At 40.1% G+C, this 17275-nt stretch overlaps 1 protein-coding gene across 1 annotated transcript in view; it reads right to left on the bottom strand.

The window, feature by feature from the left end:
* rngtt (RNA guanylyltransferase and 5'-phosphatase) overlaps window positions 1-17275 on the bottom strand; it is a 69418-nt gene that overhangs the window by 26202 nt on the left and 25941 nt on the right. Inside the window, exon 11 of the mRNA XM_076084769.1 lies at window positions 10973-11137. Within this exon, the coding sequence (XP_075940884.1) occupies window positions 10973-11137 (165 nt within the window). The remainder of the gene's footprint in view (window positions 1-10972; window positions 11138-17275) is intronic.

Below are 17275 nucleotides of genomic sequence, written 5' to 3'. Positions count from 1 at the left end.
GGGCTGTAATGTAATACCAAACGCCATATCTAATATATGATTTACACACAGAACAGAATCTGAAAGCTCTTTTTTAAAGGGAAGACAATAACCGCAGAATCACCGTTGACCATCAATTGTCAGTGTAAGTCTTGCACAAATATGGATTCCATTGCAATCTTTTGTGCGAAAGCCTGTCGAGTACTCTTTGATATACGGTATGCGCATGAAGATGGTGAATATATTTAGGCAGACAGGAAACGGCCTCGGTCAATAACACAGAAAGCTTATGCATTAGTGCAGTGCAGCGGATATCAGGTATCATATCCAAGCCATCAAGACCAGGGAGGTATTGACAGGTGGAACAACAACAATGTGCTTTGAGAGGCCTTTTATAAACGTACTGTAAGTCGTCTCCTGTTGGAATGATAGGAGACGATAAAATCATGAAATATTAATCAACAATGCCTGTATCTCTGTCCAGCACTGGTATTTCAATCAGCAGGCGTTCGACAATGTGGATGCCTGTTGACTAGGAGACAGCAGAGTAGATACGGAGACTGTTCATCAAACATTCATGAGAGCGAGGACGCATTCTTAACGCAGTTATCATCTGTCCAGGTGCTGCTCGCAGACAAACCAAATGATGACCTCAATCACAAAGACAAGAGAGTGTCGAATATAACAGAATTACATCGGTGCTTCATTCGAGGCTGGTAAACAACGTCATACACAGCAGCAGGCTCTCTTTGTGAAAGAAGAAGAGAAAACTGGTCCATCTCAGCTGCTCAGTGGATAGCCATCTCCTGTATGATGACACATTAAGTCTGCATTACAAATCCTTTTAAAGTGAGCAGATACCGCTGTATATGATATGATAATATGTGCTGCAAAAAAGGATATCTATCCATATTTTGAGATGAATGAAGATACAAAGTACCGGATGAACACACTAATGTCTGAATTATTAGTTGTTGTAATTGTTAAAGTGCCGAGTTAAAGGTGCTTTGTGAAGTAAACAAAAGTTATGTTAACATGCAGTGTTTCTCAACAAAACGTATTGTGCGCTTCTTCGAGTTCTAACAAACATGCTGAAAGAAGTTCCTTTCTAATAACACATGTATGAAGCAGATTTAAAAAAAACAACAAAAAAACATTTTGAACGGTGCATTGTTCTGTAATTGCATGTTCACTAGCTTGCAGTCTTCTTCGCTGCCTTTGTTGGCACAACGTCGTCTTTGCGTGTTTCCCCGATTAACTGTGGACGGAAACACAATTACAAACACATAATGTAATTATAAACGATTATCTTACTTCTCAAACAGAACTCGGACGTCCTGGTCTCACTTCAGCTCGCTGTAGCAGCAATTAGCCCATAAAGGGGTCGGTAAAACCCTTACAAACCACAGATCTGCCGCTGCAGAGCATTGCTTTTGATGGAGAGAAAATGTTCTTGTGTCTGTTATATTTATACCGCGGGGGTGATTTCACCTTTCCACAGAATACTTTGATGCAAAGCAAAACTACTTCTCGAAACATGTGTCGCAGGGAAGTAAATTAAGTCATCAGCCTTCAAGAGGAGCGAGCGCACATTCATCCGCGGCACAGCCACAGAAGAATGTTCGGTCCCCGGTCTATCTGCAGAGACAACAGAGCAACATCAGTGCTCTCCAGAATGATGAATGAGTCACGGCAGATCACACAAAGCCTGACAATCACGCTGACATGGAGAAGGCAGATAGCCAGACTAAAAAGAACTGGTGCCTTTATGATGGAACGGCATGTAGGCGGTAAGATCTGGGAGTTCCATTTCAGTTCTCTTGCCATCTTAGCACACCCACCCACAAAAACCTTCATCAAGCACAGTGGACCCTGGATGGAAAGATGAGCAGAAAGAAGTCACTCACCCTCTGAGCACTGTTACTCACACATCCTCCTACAGTAAGGAAGTTCCTTGGAGCAATAATGCAGAGAGGGGGCAGCGACCCTGCTTTCATGGTAAACCCCTCTAGGAAGGAAACACAAAGTTGTGCGTGGTGCGGTAGCGGTGTGTGGGCAGAGGCGAACAGCAAAGCCCCATTAAGAGATCAAGCTTTCACTGCAGACTCCAGGGCAGAGACGGGACAACAAGAGGGCTCGGGGAGACAAATCAACCGCTAACATGCTTTGCAATGTCTTTCCCCTGGAGACACTGGATGTCAGGGGGATGGAAGTCAACACGATTTTCTTCTCCGGTGTTTTATGTTCGGGCTCATTTCACAAAAGGACACAATGATGAATGGTATCTGGCTTGGTGTTCGCCGGATAGCACCAAAGTGACATGAAATATGCCATTCACCTTCATTCTAATGTAGTCCGTCTACACAGCGAGGGCTTATTTCAATTAGCCAATCAAAATCACTTGCAATCAATGCTAGTTGACTCTTAATTTTACCTTAATGAATAATAATAACCAGAAATAGTAAAATAAAGATGTGCAAGTTAAATGTCATAAAAGAAGCATTTAATAAAATTGCACACAGAAACCCCAAAAATATAAAAAATGGCTACTCTGAACATAATTAGATTCAAATATCTTGCTTTGTCTGACAACCAACATATATTACTAATGATTAAGAACAGAAAAGCAGTAAATTTAGACATCTGGGGAACCGGAACCGGAGAATAATTGGCATTTTTGCTTAAAAAATATCTCCTATCAGAACTTTTGCATATTCATTTCCTATAATCAATCAACCCACAGATTTTTTTCAGCTCTAGTCAAATCATTGAACAAGTAAATTGCCCAGCAGATTTGATGATTTGCTGCATGAGTGGACAGTGAATGCATCCGACGAGAAAAAGAAGCAAATCAATCAAATACATTCAGAGTCTGTGCTGATCTTGGTCTGTCCCGATCATTTTGGGAAGCTAGTATTGAGGTAATTCTTAAAAAATGTGTAAATATAGGTATCCAAAAAAACTTTGACAAATGTATGAACCGTGGCCTTTTATTAAGAGAAGGCATTTTCATCTTGTTTTTTGCCTTTAAAGATCATTTAACTAGATTTCTGTGTGCTGCTTTTGTCTCTCAGCTGCAGCAAAGCCTCCCAGGTAGGCACATTACAGTTGTGACCTTGACTTTGAATACCAATATCCTGGTGTGAATAACAGATCGTATGGGCTGGTGTACAATTGTTCCGCTGGAATATAAAATAAGCAGAAGTGAGCGGAATGCCGAACAGGTTTTCTACTAATTTCTACTCAGGGTGCCATCTACGGGGGGGGGGCTACAACAAAAGGGGACAGCAAACCAACAGCTCATAGATTGATAGGATTTTTTTAGGACAGATGTGATCAATAACAACTAATTTTAACCAGTTTAATCTTTTAAGATGATTAACTGAGTAACTTGCATGCATGAGTAAAGGTCTGAGACCTACGCTACTAAAAGCAATAAGCGCTAAGAGTCCACATATGCATGTTAAATAGTCCTACACCTTATAGTTTATTAATATGCATGTAAGCAGCATGCTCTCATTTAGAAAACAATCCCGTGGCTCATTTTCTGTGCGATAAATCGGCAGCTTCTCCTCAGCACACCTGAACAGATGCGATATGCACTTTCCAGTCCTTAAGCCTTTTGTGTTTTTCTGCCGTCTGCTCAACCTCGTAACTGTGAGGAGGTTGAGGTGCGGGGGCTGAATCAAAGGCGGGAAGGATGGATTGATATTCCAGTCAGACCACAGGGCTGGAGGCTCATTTCAAACCTAATGTGAATGGTGCTCTGAAGCCAGGATGCAGTTCCCTATTAAGCGAAAAAAAAGCGCACTGCAGAGTGGACGGGCAGGGCTGCTAAACCTCTGGTTACAGTCTGAAGAAGTTTAACGTCTTCTGATAGCTTACCTTTTGATTGGATACATGAAATTTCAAGAAAAAAAAGGATTACATTTTACACATTCGTTTGTGAAAACGGGGAAAAGACGAAACGAGGCGTTGCAATTTGAAGAATTAAACCAATAAGGGGATAGTATAAGATGGGCGAGGATGATGAGAAATATCAGGGCACAGCATGAAATTGAATTGTGATATGAAAAAGAAACCTGCAACGAACTGGACAAGTGTCCTGATGAGTGACTAGCACCCAACACCCCCTACCGTGAAATTACAAAAAAAAAAGACCTGAGGAACCAAGAAGTCGTTGTCCTGAAATTGATAGTCGGAGCCGAGGCAGAGCTTCAGGCAAAAAATAGGTTTTATTTTCGGCTTCCTTTTTATCACCACAAATAGCCATCAAAATGAATAAGCTTTTGTTATCAGTGCTCAGAGGGAGATGAGTTTGAACTACATTCCCCACACTACAACAGTTCATTAATAAAACATCAGTCTCTTTCCCACAGAGAATTCTGCCTGAAATAACAACAGGAAATGTTGAAAATAGAGCTGCAAGTAATTATTATGCTCATGAGAGGAATCTACAGACTATTTCGTGATTCATCAGTTAATCGATTGCTCTGTAGAATTAATATCACAAGTCTCCAGAGCTCACGGCGACGCCTTAAAATGTATTTATTTTGTCTAACTAACGGTCCAAAGCCCGAACATATTCTATTTATTATTGTGGAAGAATAATAAACCAGCGATTATTCACATTTGAGAAGCTGGAGCCAGAAATGTTTTGCTGAAAAATATTACTCGAATCTATAAAGAAAACAGCCGGTGATTAATTGTCTGACAGAGTAATCCTTTCATTGACTAATCATTTTTAGCTTAATGGAAAATTAAATATTTTTGAAGATAACAGATACAATGGCTGCACTCTGTAGTAACTGATTTATATACGTTTGTTAAGGGGTTTTAAATAACGTGTTGCGACTATAAAAACTTTGATGCCCATCAGGACAGTTGAGGGTGCACAAGTTGGAGGTACAGAATAGAGACATTTATAATATGTGCAATGCCAAACAAATAAGCTTTTAAGGATAATGATTAATTCCTCATGTTGCAGAGATGGGACTCTGTGCTGAAGCGATACCACTGCCAGTGAGACACCTCACCGGCCCGTCTCCGGGAGACGGAAAGATAAACCACAAACACACAGCGGTGCCGAGCACAGCCCACACACTCAGACACATTCATACAGACAGCAGACAGAGAGTCAGTGTGAAGGACGCAGCCCTTCACTGGACTCCGACAGCATGCGTGCCGTCTAATTTACAGTAGAAGAAGAGACTCGGCCCTGAGCTAGAGAGTGCTGCTGTTGGCCGGATGTCAGAAAGCAAAGAACGTTTGACTTTGGTTTTTCAAGGCAAGGCTTACAAAGGATTTGCTTCCCTTGTTAAAGTAGGGAGACCAATCAAGATTTAGATAGTTATTGAGATAAACTGTCATTAAATGTGAAACTGTGTTGTATCACAACACCTGTATCACACGAGCTAAGGCTATTCCACCTCCCAGGCTAACGCCCGGTCGCAGGGAGACTCAGGATCACCCAGCAGCAGGATGTACGTGACTGTTGTGCCCACATCTTACAGAGACCTGGCTCCATAATGTTTAATTGTGCACTGAATGGGCTACAACTGCATTTTGTTGTGCATCCCAGTGTTGCATAGTGACAATAAATAGTTGCCTATTCAGCAGCCTAGTTGGTTTTTACACCTCGTGTGCACCGACCACACAAGGCACAAAAACAGAAATCGTTGACTCATCACATATACAGTGGTGACAGAGAATTCTGTGATTTCGTAATTATAGGCTAAATAAAAACATTTCCACCGTAAATTGACGCATACAAATTCACCAAAATGTAAGGTGATAAGATTGTGGGATGCTCCTTTTCATCCATTACTTCACTCTCTTATAATTACTTTGCTTATACCGTCTACGCTGTTTATACTCATTGCATTGTGTGTGATGACTGAACAAAAGCATGACTACTAAAGTACAAATTCCTTTAAGTTGTACTTAAGTACAGTTTTTGCATAAATGTACTAACCACTGAAAATAGCATAATAGCATCACTGTATTTTATATATCCTTACATAAAAAAACGAGAAGTTTGACTATAAAATAAGCACAACTCAGAAATGATTAAAATTACATTTCTTGAAAAATAAGCATTCCAGTAAAAAAGTATGCGGATTTGTATTATTATGGCAGCAGTGCTGTTTATTCCAAAACAGGAGAGCAAGGATGTCATGTCATCCCCAAAATGGGACAAACAGAACAGACATACAGCAGACTGAAGACAGAGTAGGTGGACAAAAGCAGAATAAAGTCCAAAGAACATCTGATGAAAAACACCTGTTGACCTGAAACACAGGATGTTTGTTCCCTTCCTTGGAGGGCACGACGAGAGCCGGCAAGCAGAACAAATAGAATGAGCCGCTCCACTCGGTGCCTGCCACATCTCCACCCGCTTCCTCTCCAGTGAATCAGACCGTTACTGTATGGATGTGCTGCGCATCATCAGATGTTGCGTAATGTCTTGGAGGCTTTGAAAAAAATAAATAAAAACATTAGTCATCGAGCCCATGTTATGTTTTCTTCCAAGCATCCCAAGCCCTTATACAACCGTCAACATGTTTCCCTCTGTGAGTGGGTGCAGCAGCAGAGAGAGAGGATGCAGGTGATGAAGAGCAGCGTGTTCTTGAACCTTACAGTGGAGGACTGGTGTAGCACCAAGGCAGACGGATGCCTTACTTGCAGTGTATTTCTCAAACTGAGTAGGACAGCAGTTGTGCTACATGAGATGTTTATCTTTCCCCGCCGAAGCAGTTTCCCACATTCTGCTGTTAATTATAACAAATAAGACGCTGTAGGTTTACAGGTCAATGAGGCAGATTGTGTCATTCTCTAGCGAAAGGTTTATGACAATATTGTGAAGTGATAGAAACTCACATCTTCATTTGTATTTGAGCTGACAAAGAAGAAGGCGTGGATTCGCCACAAACTAGATCAGGTATCGAGCTCAGATTCAGCACAATGCCAAAGCCTGACGCATAAAGGAGACTTTGGAGACCCGAGATCATGCTTTTCAGACTCGACAGCTGACAGAGGTGTGAGGTCAGTGAGCAAGAGGGAAACCTGCAGACTGACAGCGCTCCGCTAATGAGACATGTTTTATCTGGGCTGGTCACTATACACCTGCAAAAAGCAAGACTCTTGAGATCTGGCTGTAGCAACAAGAGAAGGACCATGAGGGGACGTTTACATGGATTCAAGGTCCGTTAATGACGACTGAGCCCACTGGAGAGCAAGGGGAGTCGGGTATGGAGTCTTGTTATTCAAGTTACTCGATAAACTGTCTGGGATCAACACTTAGGCCCGAAGGACGGACTGAGCTGCAGTGCACGCTGAGATTTACACTCAAAATGTAATGGTGTCGATTTTGGATTCCATTTGTGGCACACCTCTCAAAGTACATAATATTTACAATAATATTGTTTATTGCAATTATTTCTGGGACAATATATGGTCCAACAAAAGTAGTCATCGTGACAGACCTAAACTCACATCAAGACTTTCCGGTGTTGGCTTAAAATCTCTGCTCTAATTCTGCCACCCCGTCGTATGTCGGCCTTAGGGCCACACGTGACACAGAACACACGACTATTATATGAGCGATAAGCCTGAGACCTTGATGTAGATAACGATAAGCTTCAACCGAACCACAAGCTTGGCACGGAATGAGTAGGACTCTATCAGGGAACACACAATCAGAAAATTGAAATCGCAAAATGTCCGGATAGTCTGGAAATGATTAGCAAAGAACCTAAAGGTAGGTCGCAATTCAATTATATTAGACAAACTATTCACCTCTAGAGGGGGAAACCAGTTTGGTCACTGTGACAAATTACAAAAGAAGCTCATGTCAGACAGGCCACGGCTCACAACATATATCAGACATACTGCCACAACAACAACAACTAGTAACAAACACAAAAACTCAGATATGCCACGAGGACATTAGTGCTCAGCCACTAAATTGAAAAACAATATCTTAATACAATCAATCAATTATTGAATAAAAGCCAACCACAAGAGGCACACTAAAAAAGAGGACTAATAAGAAAGGCAATATATATGAAGTAAAAGAAAAATACAATACATTTAACACAAAAGAAAGGGCAGTATTAAATGTCATTCAAAAGTTTCCCAACAAAAGACTTGCTGAACTGCTCTGTGGAGCATCTTGGCATCCTTAACCAGTCACTCAAAACACATTTTAGACAAAGTGCCTGTCAAGTCCATAGGCTGCAGTCAAGATACGAGTTTTTTCACTACTTCGTCCCAGTTTTACAAGATAATATTCTTTTGATGAAACGGCAGCAGCAAAGTGGCTCTCAAAACAAGATAACTAACAGTTTACCAAACAAAATAGGCACTCAGCAATAACGCACATCAGCGAGATTTCATTATTTTGTATTCAGTACATACTCTCTAAACCTTTATCTCACCCGCCGTGATTAGGTTCAAGCTCCATGAAAACACTGCAGTCTTACAAAAGTCTCAGTTTTCAATCTCAGTTCAAAAGGGTATTTCAAGATGAGATCTACTCTCAGTCTGTCACCTGAAGTCATCCGGGGAGGAGGTGTGCTATGGCCTCGGCTCAACTCCAGATACCGGTTTCATTTTCTATAGAAATGTGATAAATGAGCGAGGAATATTAGATATTCTGTAAAGAGCAAGGACAGATTAATACCATCTAATTTCCTTTTGTAATTTTAAAATGATCAACTGTGACGATTAAATATGAGTTACATTTAATGACTGTATGCTCTCTGCAAAGGTTAGGCTTATTCAAACAGGGTACACTTTGACGAAAGTTTCATTTTCAAGAAGTGAAAAGTAAGTAATCCAATTTAAGATGTTACATATACAGAGAACATTCCCCCCTTAATGCTTTTCATATGTTCATATGTTACAATACAACCTGGAATTAAAGTAGATCCTATTTGAATTTTAAAGAAATTGCCAAGAGGACCAATTCTCTGAGCAGAACAATTCATCCAGTTATTGAATAAAAACAAATGCAAATACAATTCTATGTTATTTACTAATCTGCATACATATTTTTTTTCCCATTTAATTATGACACAAATAAAAAGCAAATATAGAAAAATGTGAAGTGTGTTTTACGTTATTTATCTGTTTTATTTGCTTTCATTTGGGCATTTAAAATGGTCCATGATTTTCAGCGGGTAGTGTACGCATTGAGAGTACGTACTGTAAGTGAGGGTCACATCAGATAAAAAACACCCAGTTTCAAAGACAACGCATCCATTACTGAAACATAGGTACAGAACTAAATATGCAAAAAGCAATTAACTGTGGAACAGACAGCACCAACTGAGTACCAAGTGCCATCAAAATGCAGAATTATTATATCCACAAAATGTATTTTGCCAGCCAACTCCATTCAACCTAGACAAAGGGGAAATTCCAAAATGTCTTATCTGGTTGTCCCAATGTAGAATTTCTGTCGGACAAAAAGGGGTCTTTGTTAGATAATTGGACAAGTGGAGGAAGCATAAAGAATAAATGGTCACAATTGGTGGGAAATGGCGACATGCATGTGTAAGTTTCTGAGCTGAAAAATAGCAGCCTAGCCAAAGACAAAAGCCATCATACAACTCCAGTCTGTGACTGTGGAATATTCCTAAAAAGGACTTTCTGGTTGATATGCCATGAAGTGGAGGGCTGTGCTGCTATGAATCAATAAGCCAGATTCCAGTTTCCCCCTCTTCTAATGTCCCATACAACAGAGATATGACTGTATGGGGAGCAGATGGCAGCTGTACAACACAATAGAGCAGTCAGAAACCAGACATAGTTCCAGCGACTTAATTCCGAGAGTATCTTCATCAACATCCCCATCTGAGGGTTGGGGGTCAATCTTTTATACAAGTTCTTGGGAGGAGCGGGCAGCCCAGGGTCAGCCCAGAGGTAACCCAACTATTCATACTAAGAATTTAACAACGTACAAAAACACCAGGATATCGGTGCTGGCAGAGGAAGACATGCGACCACAACACAAGAAATGTCTAAAGCTTCACCCGCTCTTCATATACTTTGATCTTTTGCGAGTGTGCAGTGCCAAGATTCCCCAACTGATCTTGGCTCGACCAAAACATCAAATTAATCGTGCTCCGACCTCCCACAGGCCTGGTATTAGGGCACAAGTGCAGGCCTTTGAGGAAGGCTTAACGGCTATTCAGAGGATAAAAGCTCTGCTGTCCTCAGCACAGTACGACAACATGAGCCGTGGTCATTTCTTTTCTACTAGATGGAAAATGCAAAAAAAATAAAATACGATCTGAAGCAAAATAGTCCAGAGAAAGTAAGTGAATTAACATAATGAAAATTCTTTATTCCTATGACGTTTTCTCACATTAACTTATTAATCAACGTGTTGTATTCACACAGATAGAGGCAAAGATATAGGAGGAGGCAATCACTGACAATTGGCTCAAGAAATGTGTTTGACCAGTAAAAGATACCTAATACAGCAAACAGCACCATGACAATTGATGGGCTGTTAGCGGTATTAGCTACACAGCAGCGACTTGTTGACGGCCAAGAACAAGACATTTAGAAACTGGGTCCTCCAGCTAGTTCCTAAAGGAAGAATCTGTGACTAAATCTTGGTGGAGCTCAAAGTCTACGAACACTGAGCTCTCACTCCGGGTATACAAACCTCAATGTCTTCTCCAGCATCTTTTAGGGTAAAGAACCGTAGGCCTGGCTCTAGGAGGAGGCCAGTCTCCCTATTGTGGGTGAGATTGTGCTGACTACAAGACGCTGGTTCATATAGACGTCTTTCAATTGCTCTCTCTCTGGCTCAACTGAGACATTATCAAATCACAAATTTCATTTGTAGATGAGATAGTGGTAAGAATTTGGAGTTATGTGTATTTTAATATCTTTGTGTGTTTTAACTTGGTCACATCTGTGAAATAAATGGGGAGAAAAATGGGTAAGAAAGTGAAAAGGATGCTTTTGTTCACGTTACCTTCCGTGCTGCATGAATGTCAAAGAAAGGTTTATTTCGGACACTGAAGGGCTCCTTGGTTTTGTCAATCTGTCCAATCTTCATCTTTTCCATCCGGGGTGAAATTATCTCCTTTTCTATGCATAACAGCCGGATATTGAAATCACACTGTCCGACAGGCTGTCCCTGAAACACAAAAAACAAACTCAGTCGTCACTTAATGCAACCTGGGAACTCATTTAGACACACGTGCATGAAAACTATGTGTAGTCTTTGATATAAAGATAAAGAAATGTCATTTCAATATAAATACAATCAATAAAATACAGTATAGTCTTTATTTAGACTGCACTGTCTCCAATATTACATTAACAGCAGACATCTAACATACTGTACATACTAAATCACTTTTGGAAAAATTATTTACAAAATAATGAGCAGTCAATTCACTGCCATGGCAACATTGTTTATCTAAAAAAAATACTTTAGTGAGTCATAACAAGACAGATATTTTAAAATAGACATCTACACCAACTCTAAGTTATATTTAATGCAGCTTTTTGTTGGAATCCTTTTTATTCCGGACATTTGGGAACATGGTGATGAGCAACAGGATGAGCGCTGAAGATGAAAAGACGAGTTGGTTGACAGAAAATAAAAATTACTATTGTGATTAAAAAAAAGTAAAAATGCCCAAAACCAAAACTATCTGGTTCAAACGTGAGTATTTCTGGTTCCTTTGTCTTTCGTTAGGTTTTGATAAGATACATTTTTAATGAGAAAATTATGTCAATTTACTATTTTGTGGCATTTGATGGAGCAAAGGACAAATCAATTAGCCAATAAAGAAAGTTTATTGACTAAGTTTATTGACTTATGTTGCTATACAATAACATCCTCATAGAATGAATATAAAACTGTAAGTCTCTTCATACAGCTCGTATTTATAGCTACACCATAGGTGAGCAGAATGCAGGTGCCTACAGTAAACCAACAAGACCGTGACATCAGTTGAGCTCATGGGACTGTTAACACCGAAAGTACACAGTGCAGTGAAATCATTTTTTCCTAATACACACAATACTTGAGTTTCTGCTTCTAGTTATCGATAAACAAACTTGGCTGGAAAATTGACTCACTTTTATCAACACAAAAAAAGAAACCTAAAAGTAGAAGAAACAATATTTTTGTAAATATTGCCAGATAGACACGGACTAAATATATGACAACAATCTGACATTTAATATTTTGTCACAAGTTATTGGAAAGGAAAAGAAGGAGCTCAAACTCAACAACCAAGCTGCCATTTCTTTTGCTGCCAAGAGGCTGACAAACTGATGAGAGGCAAACGCTCTCTACGTCACCGGGCCATGATGAACAGAAAAGCCTATTTTAAAATGCTTTCCGTGTATCTTCAAATCATTCTCCCAAACTGGATGTTTTCTTGATGACTTTAAAAAGGTAACTCTTTGCCCCTTTGAATAAAGACCTTGATTAAAAAACGACATTATTAAAAAGGTATTTTACACAGTTAAGTTTAATATATGATTACAAAAGGAAGCATTATATTCGCGAATGGGAAAACAGAATGGAAACATTTATGGAAAAATGTTTCTTCAGGCTATAGGATGCTTTCCTTTGGAGATCCTCAGGGATCAATCTTAAGACCCTTCATTTCTCATTCTCATCTATGTAAATTATATAGACTTAATCAACTATTTAGATTTTGTATTTATACATTTTTGACAGGTAATTATTAACAAAAATGTCAACACATCAGATTCCTTCTCATTTATTTACCCCTACATGTTTTACTTGCTGTATGCATGCTTTTACATGTAATGGTCACTGTAAGATATGGTTACAATGAGGTATTATTTTCATTCCAGATTTATCTCCCAATTATTATTTTAATTAGACAGACAAAGCATCACATATGAGAAGCTCGAACCAGCAAATTATTTGGATTTTGTTGAAACATTACTATAGAAATAATTATGAAAATGGACTAACCAATTATCGACGACCTGTTGCAGCTCTATTGTAAACCTTTCTTCAAAGCTGTGTGTTTAACACTGGGAGGGAAACCAGACAAACATTTGGCTTCTTTTGCCAAGTTTACATTTAGCATTTTTGTGTGTTGTTTTTACCCTCTTCCAAAACATAAAAAAAAAAAAATAGAGTGAAACATTTACACCTTTATTGTGCCGACACAAGTGGTTTAAGGATCAATATTTCCTGATCTATATCGAGAGGCACCGAGCAAGAAGGTGTGACTTGGGGGAATTTGTATTCTGCTCGGTTACAGTTTGGTAAATGCCACTTCTTTTCTCGAGAGCCTTCTATGGGATTACTGGACCACAGGGGGAGGGAAACCATTCCTTTTCAACGGGGATGAGGAGGTGGACGGCCAATGATTAGTTAAGATTAGATACAATTAATAGACTGTACTGTCTCGTGAGTCATACAGATATTACACAAAGCAGTAAAAAAAACATCAGAGCAGTCTTATGTAAGCAAGTACAATGTCGAGCCTTAAAAATGACAAAACATCTTCAACCAACTACTTTTCATATATAACCACAGAAAACACAAATGTGCCACCTGTGTGGAATTTAGTTGCTTATGAAAAGATTTTACTCAATTTTGAATTACACTAATTATGTCTTTAAAATACAGACACAACTAAAAAAATGTAGCAAGAGAATTGCAAAAAAATCTAAATTCTAAACATAGTTTAGTTTGGGAGTTAACTCCAACTACCCTCATAGTTACAGAATGAAGACCCTGTAGGGGTGAGGCCATGGCTGGCTGAATTGTCTGTTACATTTCAGCACATTAATCCTGCATCTTGATCTATTTGACCGAGGTCAAATCTAGAAAAATTAAAATGCCAAATATGCTAACTCTGGTTTTAGATTCTCTAATCAAACGGTGTGTGGCTTTTGGCTTCTCTCTAATTTATATTATTATAAATTGAATGGCCTGAATACAAATACAACTTCAAGACGTCAGCTTGGGGTCTAAAAGAGGGTGGAGAGCAATTTTCACTATTTTCTGGACTCAACAATTTGTTTAAGCCCAAGTAAAATTAAGTATTAAATCCACTTAAGGAGTTTATGGTCCAAAACAGTTAAAGATAGAAAAGATATTGGACTAGCAATCATCAGGTGGCCTGATATGACTCCTTTGGGATGCCCATGTTGCTAACACATTAGCCATAACGACATGATAATCAGCAGGATGCCATGATTGTGTCTCTGTTTCAGAGTCAATCCGACTCGCTCAATGCAGTCATAACTCTATAACGAAGTTTGAGAAAGTCTCAATTAGGCATCACTTTGAGGACTTGTTTTTCTTTTTCAGTGTGACTGCAAAAAAAAAACAGAAAAAAACTAATCACGTCATATTCTACTGGAGCAACAGCTGGTATCATGTCCCACACATTCTGCACCGTCTGTCAGCCGTGTCATCGGGACAGAACAAGATGTAAGTGTGGATGATTCAAGGCATGTGCTGTCCACGCCTGTTCAACAGTAAAAATACAGACGACAAGAATCTTGTTAATCCGACATTTCCGTGAATAAAGACCGATCCTATCAGTGAAATCACCTCAGAAGGTAATACGTCTCGATAGCTGCCATTTACTCGTTTGTGCTGCTACACTTTGACTTAATGTCATCACTGTGGGTTTGAGCTACACCAGAGACAGAGTTTCAACGGAGCACACTGCACCATTTTTGACAAGCAACAGCAAAGGCTTTGTATACAGGAACCGATACTAATCTCTAAAGAAATGCCTTGATCTGCTCCGATGCTGATAGTGCAGCTCGCCGGAGGACACCGCCGCCTAGATTGCCTCCAATTACTACACATGCACTGCAAAGCTCACATTTCCAAATTCCATTTTAAAGATTCTAAAAATACTGAGTATTATATTATGGAACATGAATCAACAGATGCATTCATCATAAATGGAAAGAGTCAAAAAATTGTATTCAAGTCCAACAAGGAACGATTCAGTGCATTACCTACATAACCCCGATAATGGGTAAATTGAACTGTTTGCATAAAGAATCGATATATAGATACTATATAGTCATTCAATGTTAAAAACCAGAGAGCAGCAGAATCTGGAATAAAGCCTTCTTCAGTGTGAGGCTCTAGAGGCTGACGGATGCCCTCAAGAATACGGCAAAATAACTTGTTAATAAGAGAACTCTGACAGTGTTGGGAATAAGCATTAAAATCTGTGCGACTTTCTGGGATGATTTGGAATAAATTACATTATACGACGCTGACAAAATCAGCGCTGGGACCACTCAACAGAAGCTTAATGTGCAGCTTCCTTTGGGATATTATTATTATTATTTTCTTTTCAAAAAGGCTTTCAGGCTGTTTTGGCCTGAAACTGATTATAACCACATAATGCATCTATTGGCATGATAGCGTCCAAGCTAATGCACATGCAGTATCTTTAGACAGATACAAATATATATATATATATACACACATATTTCTTCATATTATATTTCTTTGTTATTACTATGACTTCCCTGTAGCCTACTTTTTCTGCTCCTTTACGAGTCACTTACTTAAATAGGTAGCTGGGCTTACCTCTCAGTCTCAGAATGAGTTCAAAAAGAGTATAGGAAATGCATTTTACACACAGCAATGAGCTGTCAGATCACTGTGTTTGAACATAGTTGCAACCAGTGGTAGGGGTTGATAAGGAAGCACATTAGTATTCTATAGATAATGCAGTGCACACCACTAACAGTGTTGCATTTTCAGGCAATTAAGGTGATCAAATAGAGAGCATTACTGCCCACTCAGCTACATTATATCCCCATAATAACCACCTTCTTTCCGTAATCAAACTTCACTTGTCCCACCACATGCTCAACATGAAAGACTGGTGTAGATAATCACAGGTAGAATGCGGATGAAAGTCCCCACAGAGTAATAAGGATGTGTTGCAATTTATGAGCAAATTAAAAAAACGACCTTTACGTTTCCTGTAAAGCCATTGTTAGACACTGGTGGTGTTCACTGGCTAGAGAGCAATAATACCTTCGCACCAGTGTTGACCTGTCAACTCGTACCTTTTCGTATCTGCAGTGCGTCATAAGAGCTGTCGGTTTCAAAAGGAATGATGCAGCCCAGAGACTATTCTTAGGGTGGAAAAGACCCGCAGAGCTGCAGACTGTACCTGCAGACAAACTTCTCAAATGGAAGTAATTGGGGCTGAAATCAGTAAAGCACTCCATACCTCCAAAGGTACGGTTCCTTTGGGGATTTTTCATAAGCGTTTCTGCTCGGCTGTTAACGTGATTGACACAATTCTCTTGTCGAACTCTGCACCGAAGGTGAGATTTATTTTGGCGACATGAAACAACAACGAGGTCAATCAAAGTGCCGGGACATTGACGGTGATGTCGAGTGAAATCCTCCACAGTTTTATTTCTAGATAATAGCTTTTCTACAGTCATGTCAAAATGAATGACATAATATGTAATTGTTGTTGTGCTTTCATCACATCTTGTCAGTTCGCCCACAGTGGGGGAGCTGACAGGGACTGACGAGCTGCAACAACTTTCCAGAAAGAAAGAGAAAAAAAAAGCCTTTTTTTATACTTTGCAGCGAGCGCAGAAATAGATTCCCCCCATGTCTCACGGTAATAGTCAGGTTCAGCCAGGTATATGGTCGCAGAGGTACTCTACACATCACTACTCTCGACATAATAACACTGAATTATGACCAGGAATATCAACTGCTCTGCCAGGAACAGCACAGTATATGCTGACACTCATTCATCCACGGAGCCAAGTAAACTCTGACCCCTTCACTCGCGGCTAAATCACCAATCGTGGCGAGAGGACACACGCCTCTCATCACGCTCTAATGGAAAGAATCCCAGGGCTGTGCCGTGTGTGACTTTCCGAACAAGTGAGGCGTCACGTAGGGCCGTGGGCCTCGCAGGTGGCGTGTTCTCACTCCTGCTGCATTTCCATCCTCGGTCTTAGGATGGAGCCTCGGTGCCAAGGAGCAGCCCACCACAGACAACGGAGACGGCTAATAGTGGTCGGCTGGGATCAATACAACGTTGCTGTACTGATGGCTCGGGGAGGGGTCAGCCATGTGGAGCTGCTAACCTCTGCACCATCTTACAAAGACGTGCCCCTCGCCGCTGGAGCCTTTATTGAGCCGCTTGCTTGTCTGATCCTCCTGATCAATGGAGAAAAAAAAAAGGGGGCAACAGCCAAACATGATGGCAGAAGTAACCCCTCCTCCCCCTCCTCCGCCTCATCCGGAGGTATTCAT

Source organism: Anarhichas minor, unplaced genomic scaffold (genome assembly GCF_050575085.1).
Source record: "Anarhichas minor isolate MPS153535 unplaced genomic scaffold, ASM5057508v1 ptg000136l, whole genome shotgun sequence".
Taxonomy (NCBI): domain Eukaryota; kingdom Metazoa; phylum Chordata; class Actinopteri; order Perciformes; family Anarhichadidae; genus Anarhichas; species Anarhichas minor.
The sequence above is the reverse complement of the archived record's forward strand: the minus strand, read 5'-3'. Positions and strand labels throughout refer to the sequence as shown.